Here is a 23,965-nt window from a genome sequence, read left to right as displayed (position 1 = left end):
TGATAATACCAACATGGGCCAGTGAAGCGATGTCCTCCACAACTAAACTGAAGAACAAAAGGACAGCAATTTGTCTGTTTCCCTTCCCCATTCCCCAACGCTGTTCCCTCCCCCAATTCCCCCAATAAAATCTTTAAAAAATAAAAATCCCTATTATCTAAGCAAAATTCCAGAATCAAATATACTTTACCTCTCTTAAGTGGCTTTCAAATCTCCTATGAAGTATAGATTTAGCAACTGATGTTGATGAAAAAACAACAACAACTAACATTTAATAAGCCACCTTACTGCACTAGGTACTTTCTATACATTATTTCATTTAATCCTCTGGATAAACCTATAAAGTAGGTATTATTATTATCATCCTCACTTACAGAAGAGAAAGCTGAGGCCCAGGAAGGTTAAGTAGCCCGATCAAAGACACACAGTCCTTAAGTGGCAGAGCAAAGACTCCAACAGCTCCTATCCCACACTGCTCCCCATGTATGTCCTTATTAGGAAGATTTGGAAAGATAGGTGACAAGGCTAGTCCTCTATGTGGGTCAGAAAGTCTAATGCACTTCACTGGCTCTGACTGTCCTCCCTGCTTGAGGTACAACCCCAATGTCTCCTACACAGATACGTACACAGAAGAGAGGTGGATCCTTGCTGTGGGGATGAAATCCTTTCTGGCGACAGGAAGAAATCTCCTCTAGTCCATGGTCGGTTAGTTTAAAGAATCCAGTTCTGAAATAAGAAAAATCAGGCAAAGGTGGCCCTGAAATCCCAAACACACACACAAACACAGAAACACACACACACACACACACACACACACACACACACACACACACACACACACACACACANACACACACACACACACACACACACACACACACACACACACAAACACACACACACACACACTCATATACACACACACACATAGCAGGGCACAGCTCATTTTGAGACAGCTTCAACAGTGTTCTGGCTCATAGGCCTCTTCGTGGCGAATGAATCAGAGTCAAGGAATGACTCATTGCTGCCACCACACTAACTTTGCTGGGAGAAGGCATAGTAAACAACAGGTTTTAGAATGAAAAAGAAGTTAACACTGAGATAATCTGTTTGATTTTGAAATTCTCTAATCTGACAGCAATCCCTTAAAATTCCTACTGTTTCACATCAAACATTTCAAATTTCTTATGTCCTTTACTTAGAAAAGCAACTAAATTGCCGCTTGGATATCTTTTTAAACAGGTACAACAGATTTATCAGGATATGGGGCTTAAAAGGAAGCCTTTTAGAACAATCAATTAATACCGCAATCTACATATTTCATAGAGAAGAAGGCCTTAAGAGTAGAGACTTATTCTTCGAGGCTTTTCCCCCACTATTTCCTTGTAATTCCTTGAGCCGCGTCCTGTGTACTTACTCCTGGAACTTAGGGGAGCAGACAATGGCTATTGACTCCGGCAACATCAACTGGTAGGAGCAGTGAGTGTGTAGGTCAACACTGGAGAGGAAGGCGGTCTGTGTGGGATGAGTCTGGGAAGAGAAAAAAGGTGAAAGACCCCCTTGGTGAGAATACACAGTCATGAAGGAAGGTAGAATCAAACAGTTCTCAACAGCTGGCCACAATGGCCTTCTCAAGTACAAAGCCACTTGTAGCCATGAGAGGTATGCCTGAAGTTCATGTAAGTAATGAACTTCCTTTCCAGCATTGTAAACAAGTGTAGTTTAACATGACTATGTGAAGAGATTCATAATTTCTAATTGACCATCAAGACTTATTTGGCTCCTCACAAGCTCTCTGTGTACAATGGAGAGTCACCCGTTCTGGACCAGGTGGTACGTGCTGCCCAATACTTGGACATGGTAGAAGCCAAGGACTTAACAAACCACAGTTAGATGAATGATTCTTCTTCCTGATAGAGGTGTTAGAAGGTCAAGCATGAGTCTGGGGCTCTAAAGAAAAAAGTGGAAAAAGCTGTTCTGTGGTTAAAGCATATCATCTATAGATATGGGAGGCAGGGGGTGACTGGGATTTCAGTGGGTACTGAAATAACACAAAGGACCCTGTCTTGTTTTGTAAAAGGACCAAGATATTGAAATCTGAGGGTGACAGTTAAAGCACCATCTAAATGTACATTTCGTTTCTGTCATTTGTTTTCAATTATTTAATGTTTTATCAAGCACATTCCTTGTATACAAATGAACAATTATATAATGACGTATGTTCATCTTAGAGGGGGTGTGGTCTTAGATAACAAGAATGGGAAAAGAAAGACCCAATATGACTCGAAAAGACCACCAACCTTCACTGACAGAAAAGCACAGAAAATAAATAGTTGCACTTAACCAGTGTTTTTAAATCTGCTGTGCAAGACATGAAGCTCCTGAAGTCTGACAAAAGCACAGACTCCTGTGCTCCACCCCAGGAAATACCCATCCTGAGAAGGTGTTCTTCTTTTTTAAAAAAGCTCATTAAGTGATTCTCATTTGCTGCCTTGTCTGAGAAGCACCACTCTGCAGAATGCTGAGACCAGCTCAGGTGGAAGAGGTCTGCAGGTCAGGAACATGGGAGCTGAGTGCTGACAGGAAATCACACACAGGTCCTCATGGGCAGGTAAAAACTTTGGTGACCACAAGGAAAATGCATTTTCTACCTGATAATAATAGACCCGATAGGCTGCTAGGGACAAATGGCCCATGCCAACACATTTCATCCCATGGTTAGGAATTCTAACTGGGAACAAATGAGGCCAACAGAAGGCAATCTAGGCCCCTGATCTAAAGTTGGGTTAGCTAGAAAGACAATATGGAGACATATAGCAGGGGCTCAATAAATGACTGTTAAACTAAATTAAAAAACCTTGAGTCGAGCCTCTGCTTTCCTCTAACTACTATGCCTTCTTTCTCTCCTTCCCTTCAGTTTCTTTTCTAAAAAATTATCAGAGTTATGAAATTTAATATTTATGCATATACAATACTATTATCTAATATTCAGGTCATATTCTAATTTTATTAACTGTTCCAAAATAGGAACTTCAGTTTTTTCCTTTATTTTCAAATTTTAATTTTTACTTTTTAAATTAGTTTCAGGTGTACAGTGTAGTGGTTAGGCATTTATATAATTTATGAAATGATCCCCCTGATAAGTCTAGTACCCATCTGACACCATACATAGATTTTACAACATTATTGGCTATATTCCCCATACTGTATTTCACACCCTCACAGTTTCTTGAAAAAATAGTTATGTCCACTGTGTCCACCGTGCTGGAGACAGAGGAAGGCATTTTTATGAAGAGAAAACAATACACCGAAGGAACAGAAATGAGCAAGGGAAGTGAATGCTGAGGCAGCCTGGGCACCTAGGCAGGAGTGGAGTGGCCATAGGAGAGCAATGTTAGCTAAGTCAGGCTGCACCATGTGAGGGAGTGCCTGGAATACTGGGTGGGTGGGGGGCGGGTTACACAATAGTTGGTGATCAGTACACGACCATACACAGCTTTCAACCAGAGGACCTGGTTTGTAGCTGGCAAGGTACAAAAGGAAGAGCTGATCTTTTGCATTTTCCTCTTGCCGATCATAAAACCTAAATACACCATTTGGTCTACTTTTTGTTTGTTTATAATCCCAAGTTAGGAAGGAATAGTACAGAAATATCATGGGGAAAAATATCAATTTAGGCTCCAAATTTGTTCCTAGCTGGGCCCTCACTGATATTAGAAATGCTTTTATTCATTTGTGGCTAAGTTCTACCTAAAGTCTACACAGTAATTATTTCAAACTCTCCCCCATCTCCTCCAGTTCCTAAACTCCCCGTTCTCCTTCCTGTGGAGCAGTGGATCTAGACTCCAGCCTTGTTGAAATCAAGATCACCTAAAATGAGTTTCCTCAACCTCTCCAAATATAACCTCAAAAATCTCTCTGTATCTTTCTCTCTTCCTTCAATTCTGTCTCAGAGGAATGAATGTTTGCTCCCCCATGTGAAGATGAATGCCCTTTTTGTATTTTTTATTTGAGACGCTCCTACCTCCACATTACCTGTCTCTCCTGCTCCCTAACATCTCCTCCACTGGCTTACTGGGCAATAAAAACACATTCAGACAACTACACACAAGAATGTAGATAAGCTTTGTGGAGTATAGTGTGGTAGTGGAGTCAAGGGAATTGTAATAGATATGTATGATATTGGCAGGGGCAAGTGGGGCGGCAGATTGGGGGAGGAGGGTTGTCACTTCAAGGAGTAAAAAGTATAACTATTGCACTGTGTTGTACAGCTGAAACTCTTTCTAAAAAATGTGTATTTCACAATAAAAAATAATAATTAAAAAAAGTCTAGTCAAGAAACATTGATTTACAAATCATATTACATAGATGACTTTTGAAGATGTGATAGTGGATGAGATTGCTGTGGGGGAGCATAGTAGAAAATGGAAGAGAATCAAAACTTAAGGAAGTCCAATACTTAGGGATAGATGCATATGAAAGCATCTTAAGAATAAAAGATGGCCAGTAATAATTAATAAACTTGTAAATAAATTTGTATAAGTGTTAAAAAAAATGTAGATAAGCCTTAAAAATGTTGAGCAAAAGAAACCAGACACAAAAGAATACATATTACATATCTATGGTTATATACCTATGAATGCCTATTGTTGTTATTTAAGATTTATGAAAATATTCACATGTAAGGCTACATAGCCACATTATGTACATGTAGCTATTCTATTACTTTCATATAAAGTATTTCTAATGAAAAAAAAACCATATTATATAATTCTATTTATATAAAGTTCAAAACCAGGCAAAACTATAAGCTATCGCATGTAGGAGTACACATTTAGATGGTAAAAATATAATAAAAAGGAAGCAAAGGATTTCCAGAAGCGTCAGAAGGATCACCTGTACCAGGGAGGAAGTGTGACTGGGCAGGAGCATGGGGGCGGGGCATGCTCCTGGCAAGGGTCTATTTCTTTTTTTTTTTCTTTTTTTTTTTTTTTAGATTTTTTTTATTGGGGAATTGGGGGGATGGGAACAGCGCTGGGGAATTGGGGAAAGGGGAACAGACAAGTTGCTGTCGTTTTGTTCTTCAATCTAGTTGTGGAGAATGTTGCTTCACTGGCCCAAGTTGGCACCATCATTGCGCTCTTCTCTGGCGAGGCAGATCAGTCGCCGGCTTCTGGACGGCCGCTCACTGCGGCTGCTGGCCGCTCACGCTGGCTGCTGGCCACACATGGTAGCCCATGGCAATCCACTGCCACAGGGACTGCAGCCCACGCCGTCGCAGGCGACTCATGGCATCCCAGCTCCAGGTTGAGCTGTTGTTCAGCATCTTAGCTGTGGAGGGCAGTGTCACTGGCCCTCATATGTGGGATCCGAACCGGGGCCCTCTGGCATCCCAAGCGAGTTCTTAACCATCGCGCCGCTCGGCCGGCCCAAGGGTCTATTTCTTGACCTCGGTAGCATGTGTACGTAGATGTTTGCTAAATGATTCGTAATTAAGCTTATGTATGTGTGTATGTATGTATGTATTTTACTGGGGAACAGTGTGTTTTTCCAGGACCCATCAGCTCCAAGTCAAGTAGTTGTTTCAATCTAGTTGTGGGGGGCGTGGGGATCAAACCGGCAACCTTGGTGTTAGGAGCACTGCACTCTAACCAACTGAGCTAACCGGTCTCCCCAGTTCATGTATTTTCTTATATGTTATATTTCAAATATAAAGGTTTTGAAATAACAAAACTGAAACAAAATATACAGTCAAGCCTTTCACACTAAACCATAAATCAGGAAATCAGGCCAACTTTCTGTCAGCCTGGCTACTTCGTAAGCCACCTTCCCATCCCTTTGCTTTAGAGATGGGCGCCTCAAAAACTTTGTGTGCATTTTACTATCACCACAACCTCAATTTCCATTATTTCTTAAACCCTCACAATCGACTCCCACCACTGTTTAACACCCACTAAATCGAGGTCATCAGTGACCACCAAATCTAAGACTCATCCAGGTCTTCATCATTCTGGAGCTCCCTGCAGCATGTGACATAGTTAACATGCTGAAGTTTCTTCTTAAAATGTTCCCCCTCCTTTGGCTTCTGTGCCTTAACACTACCCTCACCTTTCTCTTACATCTCTTTGCTGCATAACTGCCTACTCCTTATAACCCCCTAGCTAGCCTGTCCCCCAAGCTGCCAGTGAATCTCTTCTTGCTCTCCACTCTCCTCCAGTTCCAAGGCCTCCAAGATCGGCTCTATGCAGAGGTCTCCCAGGTCTCTTTCTGCCTTGGCCTTGCTCCCAAGTTCCAGCCACATTTCCAACTACCTGTTAAATACCTCCACTGATTTAATGTCTCAACAGTACCTTAAATTCAATATGCTCAGAACTGAACACACCATTTACCCCATTTCCAAAGTAAGTTCTCTTCCTTGAGCCCCCGCTTCTGCCTATGAGATGATCATTGCTACTCCTATGAGTCAGGCCCCAAATCTCTAAGTCATCACTGACTTTTACTCATCATCCTCTCTTACTCATACCCACATCCTCTGAAATTTACACTCATCTCCTCCTTCCCAAATGCAATGTCATCACCACAGCTCACATTATTATGAGATTTTTATCATCACACTAATCTCTTAAATGATTTCCCTGCCTTGACCTATCTTAAAACTATATTTTACAGTTTCTAAAATATGGCTTGGATCACATCATTCACTGCTCTACTCAAAATGTCAAATTACTATATTGTGCACCTGAAACTAATGTAATATTGCATGTCAACTACACTTTAATAAAAAAAGAAAGAAGTCATCATGAATACAGAAAAACAACAACAAAAAACAACAACAAAAAACCTTTAAGATTTCTCCACTTACTAAAAAGGAGAACTATTCTGCCTGTCCACCCAATGTATCATGTTAAAGCTTATCTATTACGATTTCCTCATACGAACCATCAGTTCCAGCACACCGGACCACTCGATGCTGCAGGAACGCAGTCTGTCTATTCCAGTGCTTTCCCTTCTCTATGCAACTCTCCCTGGGCCCATCTTGTCAAAATTCTAGTAAATCACACCAAGCGCAATGCTCCCCTCCTCTGAATTCCACAGAGCTCTCTGTGTAGCTTGAGGCACTTGGCACATTCTGCCTCACGGGAAGAGTTATTACTTGTCTCTCTGTGCGTCTAATCTCCTTTATGAGACTAAAATTGTACCCTACTCAAATTTGTATCCCCTGGCAGATAAGGAACAAGTTTCCTATCCCCAATATACTACCATGGGGGATACACAACAGAAGGCAAATATTAATGTAATTAAGCTGAATCAAGGACAGAGGAACATAGGACTACCTCGCAGGTCAGTATTTCCCAAATTCTAACATACAAGTGTGTGTAATCTTTCCAAGTCCAGAAATGAGTTGACTTGTTTCTATGTTACCCTGTCACACAACATGAAAAGCAGCTTGGTCTATAAGAGTGAAGGATTCCAAAGGAATAGAAAGAAAACTTTAGAAATAATCTTTAGGGATAGAATTAAATTTTATCTGAATATTACCAAAAGATTACATGACATACACAAACACTTAAAAATCACCTATATTGTTGGCCTTTCTTGCTTACATAAAGGTATATGCTACTTTAAGAAAAACCAAATGCGGGCCAGCCGAGTGGCTCAGTTGGTTAAGTGCTTGCTCAAGAGTGTGAGCTCTAGTAACAGGGTCGCCGGTTCGATTCCCACATGGGCCAGTGAGCTGTGCCCGAGCTGTGCCCGAGCTGTGCCCGAGCTGAGCTGCTGCTGAGCTGCCAATGAGTGGCAGCATGGCTCAGCTGGTGAGAGCATGTGTTCCTAACAACAAGGCTGCCTATTTTAGATGGTGGGCTACACCCGCCCACAACTAAGGCTGAACTCGGCACCTTGAACTGAGCTGCCGCCTGGGTGGCTCAGGGAATACAGGGCGCGCTCTTAACAGGGCTGCTGGTTTGACTCCCACATGGGATGGTGGCTACACCCACCCGCAACTAATTAAACACAGCATCTTGAGCTGAGCAATGAGACTGGACTTGGAGCTGAGCTTGCTGCACCCTCTACAACTAAGATTCAAGGACAACAACTTGGCTGTTCCCCTTCCCCAATTCCCCAACACTGTTCCCCGCCCCCAATTCCCCAATAAAAATCTTAAAAAGAAAAACCAAGAATCTGAATTAACTTCCTTGGCTCATTGAAAATATTTTGATTTATATATTTTTAGGAACATCATCTATATGAAGGCATAGTCAATGTTCACATATATTCTAGGCCAGCATCCCATCACCATTCACACTTACAGGGAAACTGGGACTTTAAAAACAAGATTGTGAGATACCACCTCACTCCTGTCAGAATGGCCATCATCAATAAATCAATAAACAACAAGTGTTGGCAAGGATGTGGAGAAAAGGGAACCATAGTGCACTGTTGGTGGGATTGCAAATTGGTGCAGCCACTGTGGGAAACAGTATGGAGTTTCCTCGAAAAATTAAAAATAGAACTACCATATAATCCAGCAATTCCACTTCTGGTTATTTATCCAAAGAAATCCAAAACACTAAATTCAAAAAAATATATGCACCCCTATGTTTACTGCAGAACTAGTCACAATATTCAAGATATGGAAACAACCAAAACACCTATCAATAGACGATTAGATAAAGAAACTGTGGTACATTTATACAATGGAATATTACTCTGACATTAAAAAATGATGAAATCTTACCATCTGCAACAACACAGATGGACCTGGAGGGTGTTATGCTAAGTGAAATAAGTTAGAGTGAGAAGGACAAATACCATATGATCTCACTTACAGGTGGAATCTAAAGAACAGAATAAATGAGCAAACAAAATAGAAATAGACTCATAGACACAGAGAAAAAACTGATGGTTGTTAGATGGGAGGGGTGTTGAGGGATGGGGGAGAAGGTGAAGGGATTGGAAAGTAGAAATTGGTAGTTACAAAATAGTCATGGGGATGTGAAATACAGTATGGGGAATATAATCAATAATGTTGTAAAGGTTATGTAGGGTGTCAGATGGGTATTGGACTTATCAGGGGGAATCACTTCACAGATTATATAAATGCCTAACCACTGTGCTGTACACCGAAAACTACTATAAAACAATATTGCATGTCAACTATAATTAAATATATACATATATTTGTATATATTTATAATCACGGGATGTAAAGTATAACATAAGGAATATAGTCAGTGGTATTATAATAGCTATGTACGATGTCAGAGGGGTAGCAGACTTGTGGGGTGGTTATTGCTCTGTGAAGGGTGTAAACGTCTAATCATTATGTTGTTTTGTACACCAGAAAAAAAAAAAAGATACAATTCGCCAAAAATAAAAGTTCATTTTTATGAAAAAAATGTTTTTCATAAAAAAATTAAAAAGCCCTAAATAGTTCCCAGCAGTCAAATATACTAGGGAAGTCTGCAGCCAAGGGAGGGAAAAACAATCATCTAAATAATCTGAATACGATTCACTTTGCTCAAAGAAAGACACTAGCAGTGTGTTTGTAACATCATGAAAGAAGAGGCTAATCCTCAGAGGCTCGGAACTGCTTACATGAATCCAGCCGAGTGTGATGAGGCGCTGCTGATCCTGTATGAGGAAAAGCTCTTCTTCGTTCTCTGTGTTGCAATAATCAGACCCAGCACTTTGCTTGGGGATGAGAACATGGGTGATGGTAAATTCATTCCTCATCTGCCAAAGGAGAAAACAGCTTGTCACAATGCCCTGGCGCTGATGCAACCCCACTCTGTCACAGCAGTGGAGAGTTAAACATCTGTACAAGTGAAGACCTCTCCCACTCCAGTCTACATCGTGCTCTCTGAGCCCCTCGCTTCTGTGGTTCACCTCCTTTCCCGCTCATGTGCATTGCCTGGGGGCACTCTACAAAGCCACAGATGCCCACAGTCCTGTGGGAATCTCCTGCTACAGTGAAATGGGTCTACTCGTGGTTCTTGAGAAGCTCCATGTATAATACCATTTCTCTTCCTTTGCTTGTGTCTAAAGTAGTTTCCCTTTCACTGTTCCTTTAAGTCTTCCTCATCCTTAAGTCTCAGTCTAATGCTATTATATTCCACTTCATCCATTTATTCATTCAGCAATTAGTAATGGGTTCTGTAAGTGGCTCCATTCAATGACCTTTCCTTAAAATTCCTAGTGCTCTTATCGTACATACGATTCAGCATGCTATTTATCTTTTGGTGTATAGCTCCCATCGCTCCAAAGTGCTGGGATACTTTTTGTGGACACATGCTCTGCGTCTTACTATTTCATATTCCTGGGTCCTACCATAAAGCAGGTGTTCGAAGAGTGATATACAGGTAATGACTGGATCTTCCTATGAAGTTTAGAATTAGGAATTTCTTACTACTGGCATTAAAATAACCAGTTCAATAATAATCAAAGGACTCTGAAAATCAATCAAATACAGGGTCACCAAATTCAAAGTGACATTGCATTATGCTGTCCATGGTCCCTTTGGCAGAGGGATCAGTGCAAAGAGTAACTGACCCTGGGTATCTTCTCTGACTCACAGGAGGCCAAGGGGGAAGAGACAGTCTCAGCTCAGGGAAGCGTTTCTTTTTACCAGTTTTCCACAGAGAATTCCACATGTCTCTACTCCCTGCGCAGTGTTGGCACTGGCTAATTGTAGAAACTGTGGGCAGAGCCTCCCAGGCACCACCACGTGGCGCAGTCCATCGATTGTAGGAGCTGTAGTGGGGAAAGGGGAAAAGTCTGAGATCACGGGCAGAGCCTCCCCAAGCAGACTCAGAGCTGGCAGCCCTGGGAACGCAATGCCAAATCACTGCTCACCCCCCACCCCAATTTTAGGCAGTGAGTGGGAATCTCAACCTAAATGGCAGAAGCTAGAGGGTTATAAAGTCTCTTCTCTAACCTCTGGCCACAGCTGTCAGTAATACATTATTTCAAGAAAAGAAAACAGGCTTTAATCATTCAAGTTAAGACAAGAATAAACTACTAAAAAGAAGTTTCTGAGCTATTCAGGAATTCTGTCATCATCTAATACAAAGAAAAAAGTAACCTCATTCAACTAAATTTTCGTTTTAAATATCTTTTATCTCAGATAAGAATGTCAAAAAGTATGACTTTCGAGGAAATACACAGGATATATTCTAGATAACAGAAAGTAACTTGTGTACCTACTTACTTCTAAGTTAGTTCATTTAGGAGAAAGTTAAAGTGATAAAACAAAACAACAAGAAACATATTCTGGTCCTCAAAAAAGGCATACACAAACCAAGCAGCTCATAAGCCTGGCTCGGATGCCAACAATGGACTCAGTCCCTGAACACTAGGAAGAAACCCTCTGAGGGAACCAGCAGGCTAAAGTCAGGGAGTGTCATTTACATTTACAGTTTCATTAAAAAAAAACACAAAAAAACAAAAGTGGAAAAGGATATTCTGCTTCTGCACATTGAACAACAAGATCTGAAATGCTAGAGAGGTAATGTCAGACCAGGAGCCGGGTAGTCACATGGTAGTCTAATGACGGTATCTGAGGATTGTGAATTAAGGTTAATACAATCCTTGCCTTTCAATTCAGTAATCACTTACCAAGTGCATACCAAATAGATACTGTGCTCAGCCCACAGGGAACACAAATAGGAATAAGACTCAAGCCCTAAACTGCAATAAGTTAAAATCTAGTTATTGATAAACAACTCCACTATTAGATAACAATCTCAACTGTATTACAGATGATAAGAGCTTTGGGAGTTTTAAGAACAGAATTAATCTTATTGAAGGGAAGGGGATCTGGAAAAACTTGAAGAAAAGTAGGGAAGGCAGAGATAGAGAAAGGAGATTTGAGCTTCAGGGCAAATGTTAACAAACTTCTTTGGGTAAGATAGTCCAGGAACTGTTCTGGGAACACGAGAGCCCAATTTGACCAGAGTATTAAATACGTACGAAAAAACAGTAGTGAGATACAAGACTGTTAGTACGCGGGACGAAGCCCTAAAGGCCAGGCTTCAGAGTCCACTCTGCCTACTCTGTCACTGTCTTTTTAAGTGAATCTTCTGCAAAGCTAACTTCCTTAAATGACTACTTGAAAGCCTAGTCCTACCCCAAAAGATCTATTCTAATAACCAAGGTATACTCATCATTTTGCAGCTCCTATTATTTTCTCAGATGGCCAATCATTGGTGAGAGGAGGAAAGACTGTCGGTAGCTTGTATGGCTAGACTGAATTATCACCGATTACTAAGCTCCTTAAGGATTAGGACCACTTTCAGGGCAAGCACAGTTCAATTGCCCCTCTCTTCCCACCTTATTTTGAAAGTCAGTTGTTAAATTGCTAAGTGGTATAATACATTTCAAGTTTCCTTTACAAAAGGCCAACAGTGGTCTCTAGTTTACTGAACATTTCAAGTCTCTGTATAACCCTTCAAAGCTGAGGGTACGACTTTCAAGGACTTCATTCATGCTTCAGAAAATTGACCTGGGCCCAGGTAAATTATATGGCTCAAGCAAAGGCCACTTTGATAATATAGGCAATGTGGTAGGACACAGTATGATAATACTGATTAAATGGGTTTCTGTGACCAGAGTCTAATGACTAGACTCGTGGAGGTAATCTTAGGCTGAAGGCCCTGCAATGATGCTCTGATGGCTGCAGCTGAGATGGAAGAGGACATGAGTAAAGGGACTCACTACTTTCGGAGTTGCTCAGTGCTCCAGGCTTCAAGGACCTGTCCACCACAGGTGGCTTGGCAGGCCTTACAGTTGTATTACAGTCGGAAGGCTGTGTGGATGCGACAGGTGCTGTGGGGGACACATCTAGGGAGGGCTTCTCCAAGTCAGGCACCAGGGGGCCACCTAAGCCAGCGTCCACTGTCCCAAACTCCTGTACAATTTTCAGGCGCTCTTTTTCTAGCTCCTGGTTCCGGATCATCTCCTCAAAGGCATGGAACTGTTCCTGCTCCAACTGTTGCTTCTTCTGTTGTGCTACCCTCTGTCTTTCCTTTTTCATCTCCTGCTGGATGGCCACGTTCCGGGCGAATTCTTCAGCTTCCTTCTTCTACAAAAATAGAACAGGCATTAGTCTAACACCACACTCAGGTGACTTCACATCTCAGGAGGACAAGGCTTTTCAGGAGGGGGATTTCCCAAAATGTACTTCTTTCCTGGCCTGATTTCCCAACACAGAAATTATGCTTTCCTCGGTAACTCTACACACATGGACGAGTCACCACTCCTATCTATCTAGCCACTATATACCTCTTCTTCAAGGACAGTTAAAGTCCCAATCCTCTCAATAACTTTCCCAATGAGCATTTTCTTCTTTACCAAAATCTTGATGCAACTTATTGTCTGCACCTCATAATTGGTATCACACACAGTTTTATTCTCTATCTGTGCCATGTACACATTCTATATCCCAAGTGAGTCTATAAAACAGAACCAAAATTAGATCAGCTATGTTGGAGGTCTCTATTGAATATTAACCCAAAATGAAGCCTCTGAAATTTTTCTGGTGACCAGTTCAATATAGAGTGACATTTTTAATGAACAAGAAATAGAAGTAATAATCTCCTCCTTCATTAAGGTTTTCACTCACTTTGGTGCCTTAGAAATATATGCCTCACAGCTGTTGACCTCTCTGCTGATTTCCACCATCAGAACCCAGAAGAGAGCTCAGCAGAGCGCTACAAAATAACGCGGAAGTGCTTGCAGTGCGCGTTCACATCTAACAAAGCACTGACAGCGCCCTGGGAGCTTCTCCACGGGCCTGAGCTGACTCTTTCTAACAAGAATCATTTGAAAATGGCTTTTAAAAAGTCAGTGATTTCAAATAGGTGCAGCCTATTTCAGGTATAACCAAATGTGAATCAAATCCAGCAAATTCTCTGATCTGAAAACCTATGTTTTAGTGAGACTTTTCATTGTTCTTAGGTTCTCGCTCTAGATACAGCAGACAAGCAATAGATTTTCTGTTCCTTAAGTTACCCTCATGGACAAGCAGGCTAAATCTGTGTAAGAATCCTCAGGTTAACACCTGTGTTTTACTTTTTTGAGTTTCTGGACTTTGCCAAAAAATGTAAAGCATCATGTTAAAATCATAGGATCTGCAGAAATATCATATTATAATCACAGGGCATAGCCTAAAAAAACAAAATAATTTCCTTTTTTTGTGTTGTTATATACTTACTTTTTCTTCATTATATTCTGTGTATTCTTTGGTATATCGTTTTAATAGCTCTGCCTTCAGCTCTTCTGCTTTGGGAAATGCAATCTCCTTTAATTTCTGAGACACATACACACACAAAACTGAAAATTAGAACAATTCCCAGCTAATTAAGTAGAAAAGTAAAAAGAAGACTTAAGTCAAATTTTCAATGGCAACAATGTTTCCAAACATGATTTATAACATCCCCTATTGTACCATACCTGCTACTTCATATTGATCTGGTGAAATGGCCTCATTTGCGGGATTTGATGCTCAGATGCAGACACTACCACTTTTACCATGAAGTTAGTGTGTGCCACTTTGAAAATTTTAGATGAGCAACAGTGAAAGTGAAGACCCACCTTTACTGTGTCTTTCTTTTCAGGAATGACAGCCGATTTGTAATCTCGATGCTTTGGTAGTTTCTCAATAAAGAGCCTAAGGGAACAGATCAGAATGATTATGATACAAAGAAAAGGACATATCCAAAAGACGCTGAAGCAATGCAGCTCCCTTATGCCATAGCCATTGCATGACAGGTTTCCAGATGTGCAGGGGAGGGATAACAGGAACACCCAGTCAGGCCATGTCCTCCAACCATCTCTAGCCCTGTAAACAGCAACAGAGTGTTTCCCTCTTCTCCCAGATCAGGCCTGCAGCAGCAAGCACCAGACTCCTACAACAACAAAAAAGCCTATCCTGTGCCCAAAATATGCCTCCAAAGAGATTCTTTTCTTTTGACAGTGACAAGATTCCAAAGGAAAGGGCTTCTGTCACAAATCATTCTTCAGAGAACAGTTCAGCAGCCAAGGGCAGGAAGCTAGAAGAAAACCCACGTTCTACTTCTACTCCGCCTGTGTGACCTTTAACTTTGGCTTTTTTTCTTTTGGGATTCATGTTCCTTCAAAGAAGACTCTTTGCATCATTTTAAGCACTTAGTACATGCGTTCATGTGTGTAATATGTGCATGTTACATGTGTAATGTGCATTATGATCTCTGATGAAAAGTGCTTAGAGAAACATAAGAGCTACATACTCTCTTTCCGTTCTTGTCCTTAGCTGTAAAGCTCAGTGAGAAAAATAAACTGACTCAATTCACAGGCCCCTAACATTTAGGATGTATGCTTGGGGACACTGAAAACAAGTGGAAGTCCAGTATCTTGTCAGAGCCCAAAGCGGTGACTCCAGGATTTCAGTGCCTACAGGCCAGCCCCAGAGTCCACTCCTTTAACCCCTACCACACTGCCTCCACATGGCTCCTGGAATGTCCACAACTGTTGGAAGGGTTCTCGACAAAGGGGGTCTTTGAATAGAATTCAGTTGTAACAAACACAAGCTGAGACCCAAAACAAGTAAATTGAGGGTAGCTTGCCGATGGCCCTGAAACACTCTGCTGTAATTGGGATTAACTGTCTCTTTTCCATTTTCTGCCCATGGGCAGGAGAAAACAGAGCAGGAAGCCTCAGTAAAGAGAAAAAAAGAGGATCTCCCACCCCCAAACAGACCCTCTATAAATTAGCCCTCTGTTTTCAGTTCTGTATTTGGCACATGAACATTTTATTTCAATCCAATTTGACAAGACCCCTCAGGCAGGGAGGAATTCTAAAATCAACATGATTCTTAAAACCTTCCCTTTGGGTTCATGAAAAAGATATAAAACAGGTTCCTGGACGTCTATATTTAAAACAAGTACAGATTTATTTGTTCAACCATAAAGTCCTAAGAGGATATAAAGATAAAGAATACACAGTTCTTATGTTCAAGAGACTTAAAATTCAGTAACTCTCTCACCTTGGCACTAAAGACCAAGGTGTACATGAATACCTTTTCCTTGTTTCAACAACTGTTGTCCATTTTCTGGATGGGGACACATGGGCAGAAGGGTTTCTTGAAAACAGAGAATGGGCAACATAACTCCCTCCCCACCCTGGAGGAAACAGAACTTAGTGGTTAGGAGGACAGGCTCCAGGGGCCACCCTGCCCAGGCTCAAATCCTAGTGTGGCCATTCACTAGACGTGTGACCTCAAGCAAATTACTTAATCTTACCATCTCTCAGTTTCTTTATAGGTATAAATTATATATGGAGAGAAAATAGTACCACCTGATAGGGTTGCTGTGATGCTTAAAGAGATAAAGAAATAAAGTGCTGAGCACAGTGCCAAGCATACAGCTAACATCTGCATGCTTACATGATTGTTTTTACTAATAAATAACAAATAAAAAACGTGAGCAAGAAGAAGGCACAAAAATGTTAACAGTAGGGTTACAAACGTTCTCGGCATAGAATAGCTGTGGCCCAGATGTATACTGTTCTCTGGAGTTAGATCTGGTTGCAGCCTGGAGAGAGGAAATGTACCAAAGCAAACAAAGCCGTGCTGGCAAAAACAGAAGGAAAACAACCTAATAGAACAATGGAAAAAAGAAAAAAAAGACGAGAAAAGTAAATACAAAAGGTGAGTAAGTATATGAAACGGTATTCGACTTATAATGAAAGAAATTGAAATTAAGATATCATTTTCATCTATCAGAGTAGCAAAGGCTTACAGGTTGATTATAACCAATGTAGTGAAATGGGTGTCTTTACACACTTTTAGCAAGACTATAAGTGGATAATATTCTTTTCTTAGGGGAGGAAGGAGGATGGGAGACAATATTAAAAATTTTAAATGCGTATATCCTTTAAACTCACAATTCCATTTCTAGGAATTTATCCTACACAATAGTACAGAGATATATGTATAAGACTATTCAATATAGCATTGTTCATAAAAGCAGGGAAAACTGAAAACCTAAAAGACTATTAATAGAGGATTATTTAATAAATTATGGTGTACCCAAATGTGATAAACAACATAATCACCTATTCATTCATTCAACAAATATTTATAGAGCATCTACTATGAGGTCAAGCGTGGTTGTAAAGGCTGGGGATTTGGTAATGAATGACAGTCACAAATTCTTCCTCGGAGAGTATACATTACAGTGGGGGGAACAGACAATAAACAAAACAAAAACTATGTACATAATCAGTGCAAGAAAAAGTCATTAATAGGGAGGGGAAATAGGAAGTGATGGGGGGGGGCGCTGAGATTTTAGATAGCTCAACTAAGGGTATCACTGGGAAGGCAGCATTTAAGTAAGGAAGCAAGAGAGGGAGAGTCCTGAAGAGATCTGGGATAATCTGGGATAAGACTGTTCCAGGCAGAAAAAATAGTCCTGAAGCAGAGTGAGATAAACCAGTAAGTCCTGATATGGAAAGACAGGACTGTTAAGAAAGCAAGTGTACAACAGAATGTATTGTATGATTTCATTAATGCTTTAAGTAAAACGGATAAACATGGGAGCCCACGTGCTTGCATGGGCATAAATATTTTCTTCTACATACGAGACACATAACAGTGGTTATCTCTGGTCAGTGAGACTTTTCACTTTAATTTTTCCCTTGCTGTTGTTTTGAAAAAAATGGTTTTAACCACGAGCAAATATTAATTTTGTACAAAAATTACTAATTCAAAAATTCAAATAGAAATGATATAACATGAATGTACTAAGGACTCTCATTTCTTCTGATCTTAAAAAGCTAATCAGAAAAATAAGCATAATCACAGATGAAAACCCTCTTTAATCTGTAAGCCTCAATCCTAGGTGACCATTTTCAGTGCAGGTGACAGACCATTTTCAGAAAGCAGGTTTGTGTTACAGGATGCTCACGCACCAGACAGGAATTGCTTAAGTCCTCTGTAACTCCTTTCTATGGAGCCCAGTCAATGACCATAAAAAGCTGTAAAAGAATCTACTGCCTGGATTATTGTCTGCGCTCAGCATGAAAATATGTACTGCTTTAATATGCGCAAGATCCTTCTACACCGGGGTCTGCAAAAGGCAAAGCATTCCTAGGCAGGGAAAAGCTCTGAAGAGGCACATGTGCTGGAGATCATTAAGATGCCAGAAATGCTCCAGGGAAAAGAACATGCCTTTTAAACTCCTGAATTAAAGGATCCACAAAAGGTCCAGAACAATGACTCTCACTGGTGCGGGAGGCAGAGGAGTGGTGAGGTGGAGCCTGCCCTCCTCCTGCCTCTCTCCTCAGTTTAATAACTGCCAAAGTGAGCCACGGTCACTGACAGGAACAGACCAAGTAAAAAGCAGTAGAAAAACAGACCACCAATACTGAGCTAGAACTGTTTTCCTACTCTTAGGGCTTTGACAAGAATTAGAATAGGGTCTTGAAGATACCTGCAAGAAAAATGAAGGTAGCTACATTTATTGATCTAGTTCAAGTCAATCCAACAAAGTCCCAAATTAAACCCTAAATCTAACAAATTAAGTGAAAAAGCTGCTACATCCAACCCCCCCTCTCAACTCTCCTCCAGAACTAGATCATCATATCATATGGTCCTATAAGTGGAACTATATACAGGGACTGACTTCCATATAGTCTTGCTGTTAACACTAATATTCATGAGCGAGTTGGGGCAGGGCCTTCAAGAAAACCATTAACCGGGACCAGTAAATGAGACAAGGAAACCAACCAGAACTGGTCAAGACCAAGATGGCAACAAGAGTCATCTCCAAGTAACCTCCAGCCACGTTATATAGTCATTGTAATATTGGGTCGTCAGAAAAGTCATTATGTATTTTGTCTATGCTTTGCAAAGGTCATTTATTTATATAAAGAACAAAGATCAATCAATGATATATTGCTTGTTTGGTTCGATAACCTTTTGCCATCTTTCAGTGAGCTTCATAATTCCTCGTTCATAGAAGGACCTGTCTTTATTGGCAAAAAACTAAACAAGGTGCTTATTTACAGCTTCATCTGAATTGAATGTTATACCACCCAAGGAGTTTTGAAGAGAGTGAAACAAGTGGAAGTCTGATGGCGAAAGGTCAGGCGAGTATGGTGGGTGTGGCAACACATCCCATCCAAGCTCCAATAAGTTCTGACGGGTGATCAAACTTGTGTGTGGTGTTGCCTTGTTGCGATGGAACACAACTCCTTACAATTAACAAGCTCTGGACGTGTCTGGATGATGGATTCGTTCAAACTGTCCAATTGCCGACAGTACACATTTGAATTGATTGTTTGGTTTCTTGGTAGGTGCTCGAAAAACACGACACATTTAAAATCCCACCACCCTGACAGAATAACCTTCTTTTGATGAATGTCTGCTTTCAAAGTCGTTTGAGGCGAATCATCACATCGGGACCAAGACGGTTTGCACACCACATTGTTGTAAAGAATCCACTTCTCATCACCAGTTATCAGTCGCTTCAAAAAAGGATCCTTTTCCTCACGTTTAATGAGCATATTGCAGATGTTTATATGCGCCGTCAAATGAACTTCTTTGAGTTCATGCGGAACCCAAATATCGAGCTTGCTTACGTATCCCAGCTTCTTCAGGTGGTCGTGAACGCTTGAATGATGGATGTTCAATGTTTCTGCAATCTCTTGTGTCATATAACGCGGTTTGACTCGATCAATGCCTTTATTTTGTCATCATCAACCTCAGTGGGCCTCCCTGACAAAGAAGCGTCATTGAGATCAAAATCACCAGTACGGAATTTCGTGAATCATCGTTGGCACTGACGTTCTTGTAGAGCATTGTCACTGTAAACTTTATGCACCTTTTCACAAGCTTGATGTGCGTTCCTCCCTTTATGGAAATAAAACAGTAAAATATGGCGAAAATGCACAGTTTGGTCTTCCATCTTCAACTTGTAAAATCTCCAAAACTCAACCAAATCGCTCAATTTTTTTTTAGAATGAAGCTAGAACTCTCAGCTGTCAAATGACATAGCAATAACATAGATGTGAATGACTCTAGTACTTCCAAAAATGAACTGGCGCCATCTGTTGCAAACATGCATCATGACTTTTCTGACAACCCAATACATCTCCATGCTAAATGGCATACCCCCCGACCATGACACCTCTGGAAAGAACCATACAAGGGCAAAAATGAGGTGTACCCTAATTCCCAGAAAAACCCACCCCTTACGAGAACTAATAAGAATATTCCTCGTCCTTATTCCCATACTAAAACGCTTAAGTAATAAAAACCACAGCCATAAGGAGGATGGAGCAGACTTTTGCCTACAGACAGCCTCTAGTCTGCCTGTGGAAGGAATTCCCTCATGATAAACTACTTTTGTTCTTTTGCCTGACTCACGCTTGCATTCTTTCCTGCACAAAGCCAAGAACGCTCTTTCTTGCAACATCCATGTCACTCAAAGTAATACAAAGTCACAAAAAAATATCAATTTCTTAAAAATTCATGTATTCTTTGTTTTTTGGTAACAGTATGTTTTTTCCAGGACCCATCAGCTCCAAGTCAAGTTGACGTCCTTCAAACTAGTTGTTGAGGGCGCAGCTCTGCTCCAAGTCCAGTCGCTGTTCCCACCATCCCATGTGGGAATTGATCTGGCAACCGTGTTGTTAAGAGCACACGTTCTAACCAACTGAGCCATCTGGCTGCCCCAGAATTCATGTATTCTTAATCCTACCCCCTCTTGCCTACTGAGGAGTTTATTGCTGCAGTTAAACTCTCTCTTTTCTGTAACATCAGCCTCTCCACAGGATCTTTTCCATCAGCAAAAAATAGGCTCTAGAGTCTCTCATCTTAAAATATACACCACACATTCATGTCCCCTTTAATTACTTCCTCATTTTCCCACTTTACTTCCTATCCAACTTCTACAAAAAGTGTCTAGGCCAGGTCTTGGCAAACTACAGCTAGTGGGGCAAATCCAGCTCACCATCTGTTTTCGTAAATAAAGTTTCATTGGAACACAGCCGCACCCACTCTGTTAGTGTACTGTCTATGGTTACTTTCACATTATAAAGCAGAGGTTGTGTGACACAGACAAAATGCCTGCAAAACCAAATATATTTACTATGTGGCCCTTTACAAAAAAAGTTTGCTGTCATATACTCACTGTCATATGTCTCCACTTTCTTGCTCTCCATTCACCTTTCAACACACCCTAATCTAGCGTCTTTAATCCTTCTAGTGAAATTGCTTACCAAAATCACCAATGACATCATGTTACCAAACCCAAATCTTTACCCATTTGACCCATCTGACCCAGCTGGCTCCTCTCGTATAAACACTAGTCTCTTTTGGCTCCCACGACACCTCTCTCTCCTGGATTTCCTCCTCCTACCTGCCGAACCTTGTTTCACAGTCTCTTTTGCTGGCCCTCCCTCCACTAATCAAGCACAGGGCTCAATCCTAGGTTCCTTTTCTCATTCTACAGTCTCATTAACAAGGATTCTTTATCCTTTAATGGGCTGTGGATTCTTCTGGCATTTGATGAAGCCAGTGGACTCCTCCTTAGAATATATTTTTTTAAGATATAACATACAATACAAAGAGTTACAAAAGAAACCAATTCTACTAAAATACAGTTTTCAAAATATAAAAAATTGTGATGTGTGCTTCTTTATTAATGCATTGTTAGTGCATTAAAAAACAGGATCTAGTCATGGGTTTAACAGCTCTGTACTGTAATTCTGAAGTAGTGATAAATGTAAATGCTACCCTAAGATATCAGCAACAACTGTAATGTGATATGAAATATCTTGATTTCTATTGGTTACAAAATTACAAATACAGGCATACCTTGTTTTATTGTGCTTTGCAGATATTGGATTTTCATCAACATGACCCTCCATCAGCAAAAAGATTACAACTTGCTGAGGGCTCAGATGATAATTAACAATTTTTAGTTATAAAGTATTTTTATATTAAAGTATGTACATAGTTTTTTGTTTTGTTTTTGACATAATACTATTTATTGCACACTTACCAGACCATAGTATAGTGTAAACATAACTTTTATATGTACAGGGAAACCAAAAAATTTGTGTGACTTGCTTTATTGCAAAATTTGCTTTATTATAGTAGTCTGGAACCAAACCCTCAACATTTCTGAGGTATGCCTATATCATTAATACTACTATCACTTGAGGTCTATATTTAAAATGGAAGGAAATGCTAAATTTCAGTTAGAGGTTAGTAAAAATAATAAGTTTTTCCCAAACAAGTTCATGGACCCCAAGTCCTATCAATGAACCCCCGTGGGGTTCCTGGACCCCAAATTAAGAACCTCTGTGCTAGAAGGTCTTAGTGGTTCTCATGGCTTCAGAACCACTGTGTGCTGAGGACTCCTGTGCCTGTATTTCCAACCCAGATTTCTCTGAGTTCAGATGGGTACATCCAACCTCCTACTGGACATCACTACTTGGATGTCCACATGAATCTCAAACTTAACATCTTAATATGTCAAAAAAAATCCAGACCTGAACTCTTGAATTTACCCCCTACCCAACCCCTTTCAACACCACTCTCCCCATCTCAGTAAATGGACCACCACATTCTAAGTTACTCAAGGCAGAAACGTGAGGTCAACCTTGATACCACCTTTTTTCCCAAACTATGAGTAAGTCCCATGTACTCTACCTCCCGAATACCGAAACCATCTGCTTCTTTCCAGGTCACCACATTCCATCAAGCCACCAGCCTCCTTCCTGAACCTCTGTTTCCTAACTAGTGTCCTTGTCTTCTCTTAACTTTCCCTCCACTATTCACCACACAGCAGCCAAAATTTATATTTTGAAAATATAAATAAGATTAGTTTACAACCTCACTTAAAACTTTCAATAGCTTTCTGTTGCTCTCAAGATAACATGTGAATTCCTTACCATGGCCTATAAGGTTCTGCATGATTCTGCCCTGCCTGCCTCTCTGACCTCCTCTGGAGTCATTCTCCCTCCTCACATGCTACACTCCAAACACAATGACCAACTCTACTGCATCCTTCAAGTCTCAGTTTAAATCTTATATTTGCAGACAGATCTTACCCTGCCTACTCTATTAAATTACATATTGGCTAGTCTGTCTCACAACACTCTTGCTGTTGCTTTTCTCATTTTGTGACTACATATTTATTTGTTTATTGTTTGCTGTCTTCTTCCAGAACTAGAAAGGTGCACCAATAAGGGCATGGGCCATTTTACTTACTATATATCCAGGACCTAGCGCAGTGCCAAGTAGACAGTAGGTATGCACAATATATATTTGTTGAATGAATATGGTCCTTGCCCTCAAAGCACTTTCTATGTGGGGCAACAGGATCCTTCAGAAAACATCTGGTAGAGTAATTCCAGGATTCCACTGAACTTTTCCAAAAGAATTATGCCCCTGAGTCTCATTCTGGAAGAACTATCTACCAGATTACTGGAAGTATACAAGAATACTATTTCTATCACCAGCAAAGTATATGAAGAAAAGGCTAGTAGCCAAAGAAACATCTCAGGAAAATAAATTCTGTGCCCACTGTGCCTAGGAATGTAAAACTCAAAATAGCAAGGAGAGGATGAAAGTAATTATAATCCTATGAAACTTTATCAACATTGAGGCCACATGACAAGGTGTAATAGCATGGAAGAAATAAAAGATTTTTGAGGAAACGGGCACTACTTCTAAAGTTATTAAAAAAAAAAGATAACAGTGGTCCCTTTTCTCCACTCTAAAATTACAATATGAATCCTAGGGGGTCCACTGTTAACACTTACTTTTATTTAGAGCACTGGTTCTCAACCGAGGCAATTTTGCCTCTTAGAGAACATTAGATAATGTCTGCAGACATTTCTGGTTTTTACAACTGGTGGGGAGGAGGTGTTGCTGGCATCTAGTGGGTAGAGACTAGGGATGTTGATAAATACCCTA

At 40.6% G+C, this 23,965-nt stretch overlaps 1 protein-coding gene across 3 annotated transcripts in view; it reads right to left on the bottom strand.

Annotated features, from left to right (window-relative positions):
- Positions 1-23,965, bottom strand: part of STAMBP (STAM binding protein) — a 29,709-nt gene that overhangs the window by 1,863 nt on the left and 3,881 nt on the right. For all 3 annotated transcript variants that reach the window (XM_019623609.1, XM_019623611.1, XM_019623610.1), the window contains exons 3-9: positions 14,593-14,668; positions 14,213-14,308; positions 12,715-13,081; positions 10,628-10,752; positions 9,598-9,735; positions 1,418-1,530; positions 627-726 (exon numbers count right to left, since the gene is read on the bottom strand). In XM_019623609.1, the coding sequence (XP_019479154.1) occupies positions 627-726; positions 1,418-1,530; positions 9,598-9,735; positions 10,628-10,752; positions 12,715-13,081; positions 14,213-14,308; positions 14,593-14,668 (1,015 nt within the window). The remainder of the gene's footprint in view (positions 1-626; positions 727-1,417; positions 1,531-9,597; positions 9,736-10,627; positions 10,753-12,714; positions 13,082-14,212; positions 14,309-14,592; positions 14,669-23,965) is intronic.

The sequence above is a fragment of the Hipposideros armiger genome, unplaced genomic scaffold (genome assembly GCF_001890085.2).
Source record: "Hipposideros armiger isolate ML-2016 unplaced genomic scaffold, ASM189008v1 scaffold_553, whole genome shotgun sequence".
Classification (NCBI taxonomy): Eukaryota; Metazoa; Chordata; class Mammalia; order Chiroptera; family Hipposideridae; genus Hipposideros; species Hipposideros armiger.
Note: the sequence above shows the minus strand (reverse complement) of the source record. Positions and strands in the feature narration are given on the sequence as shown.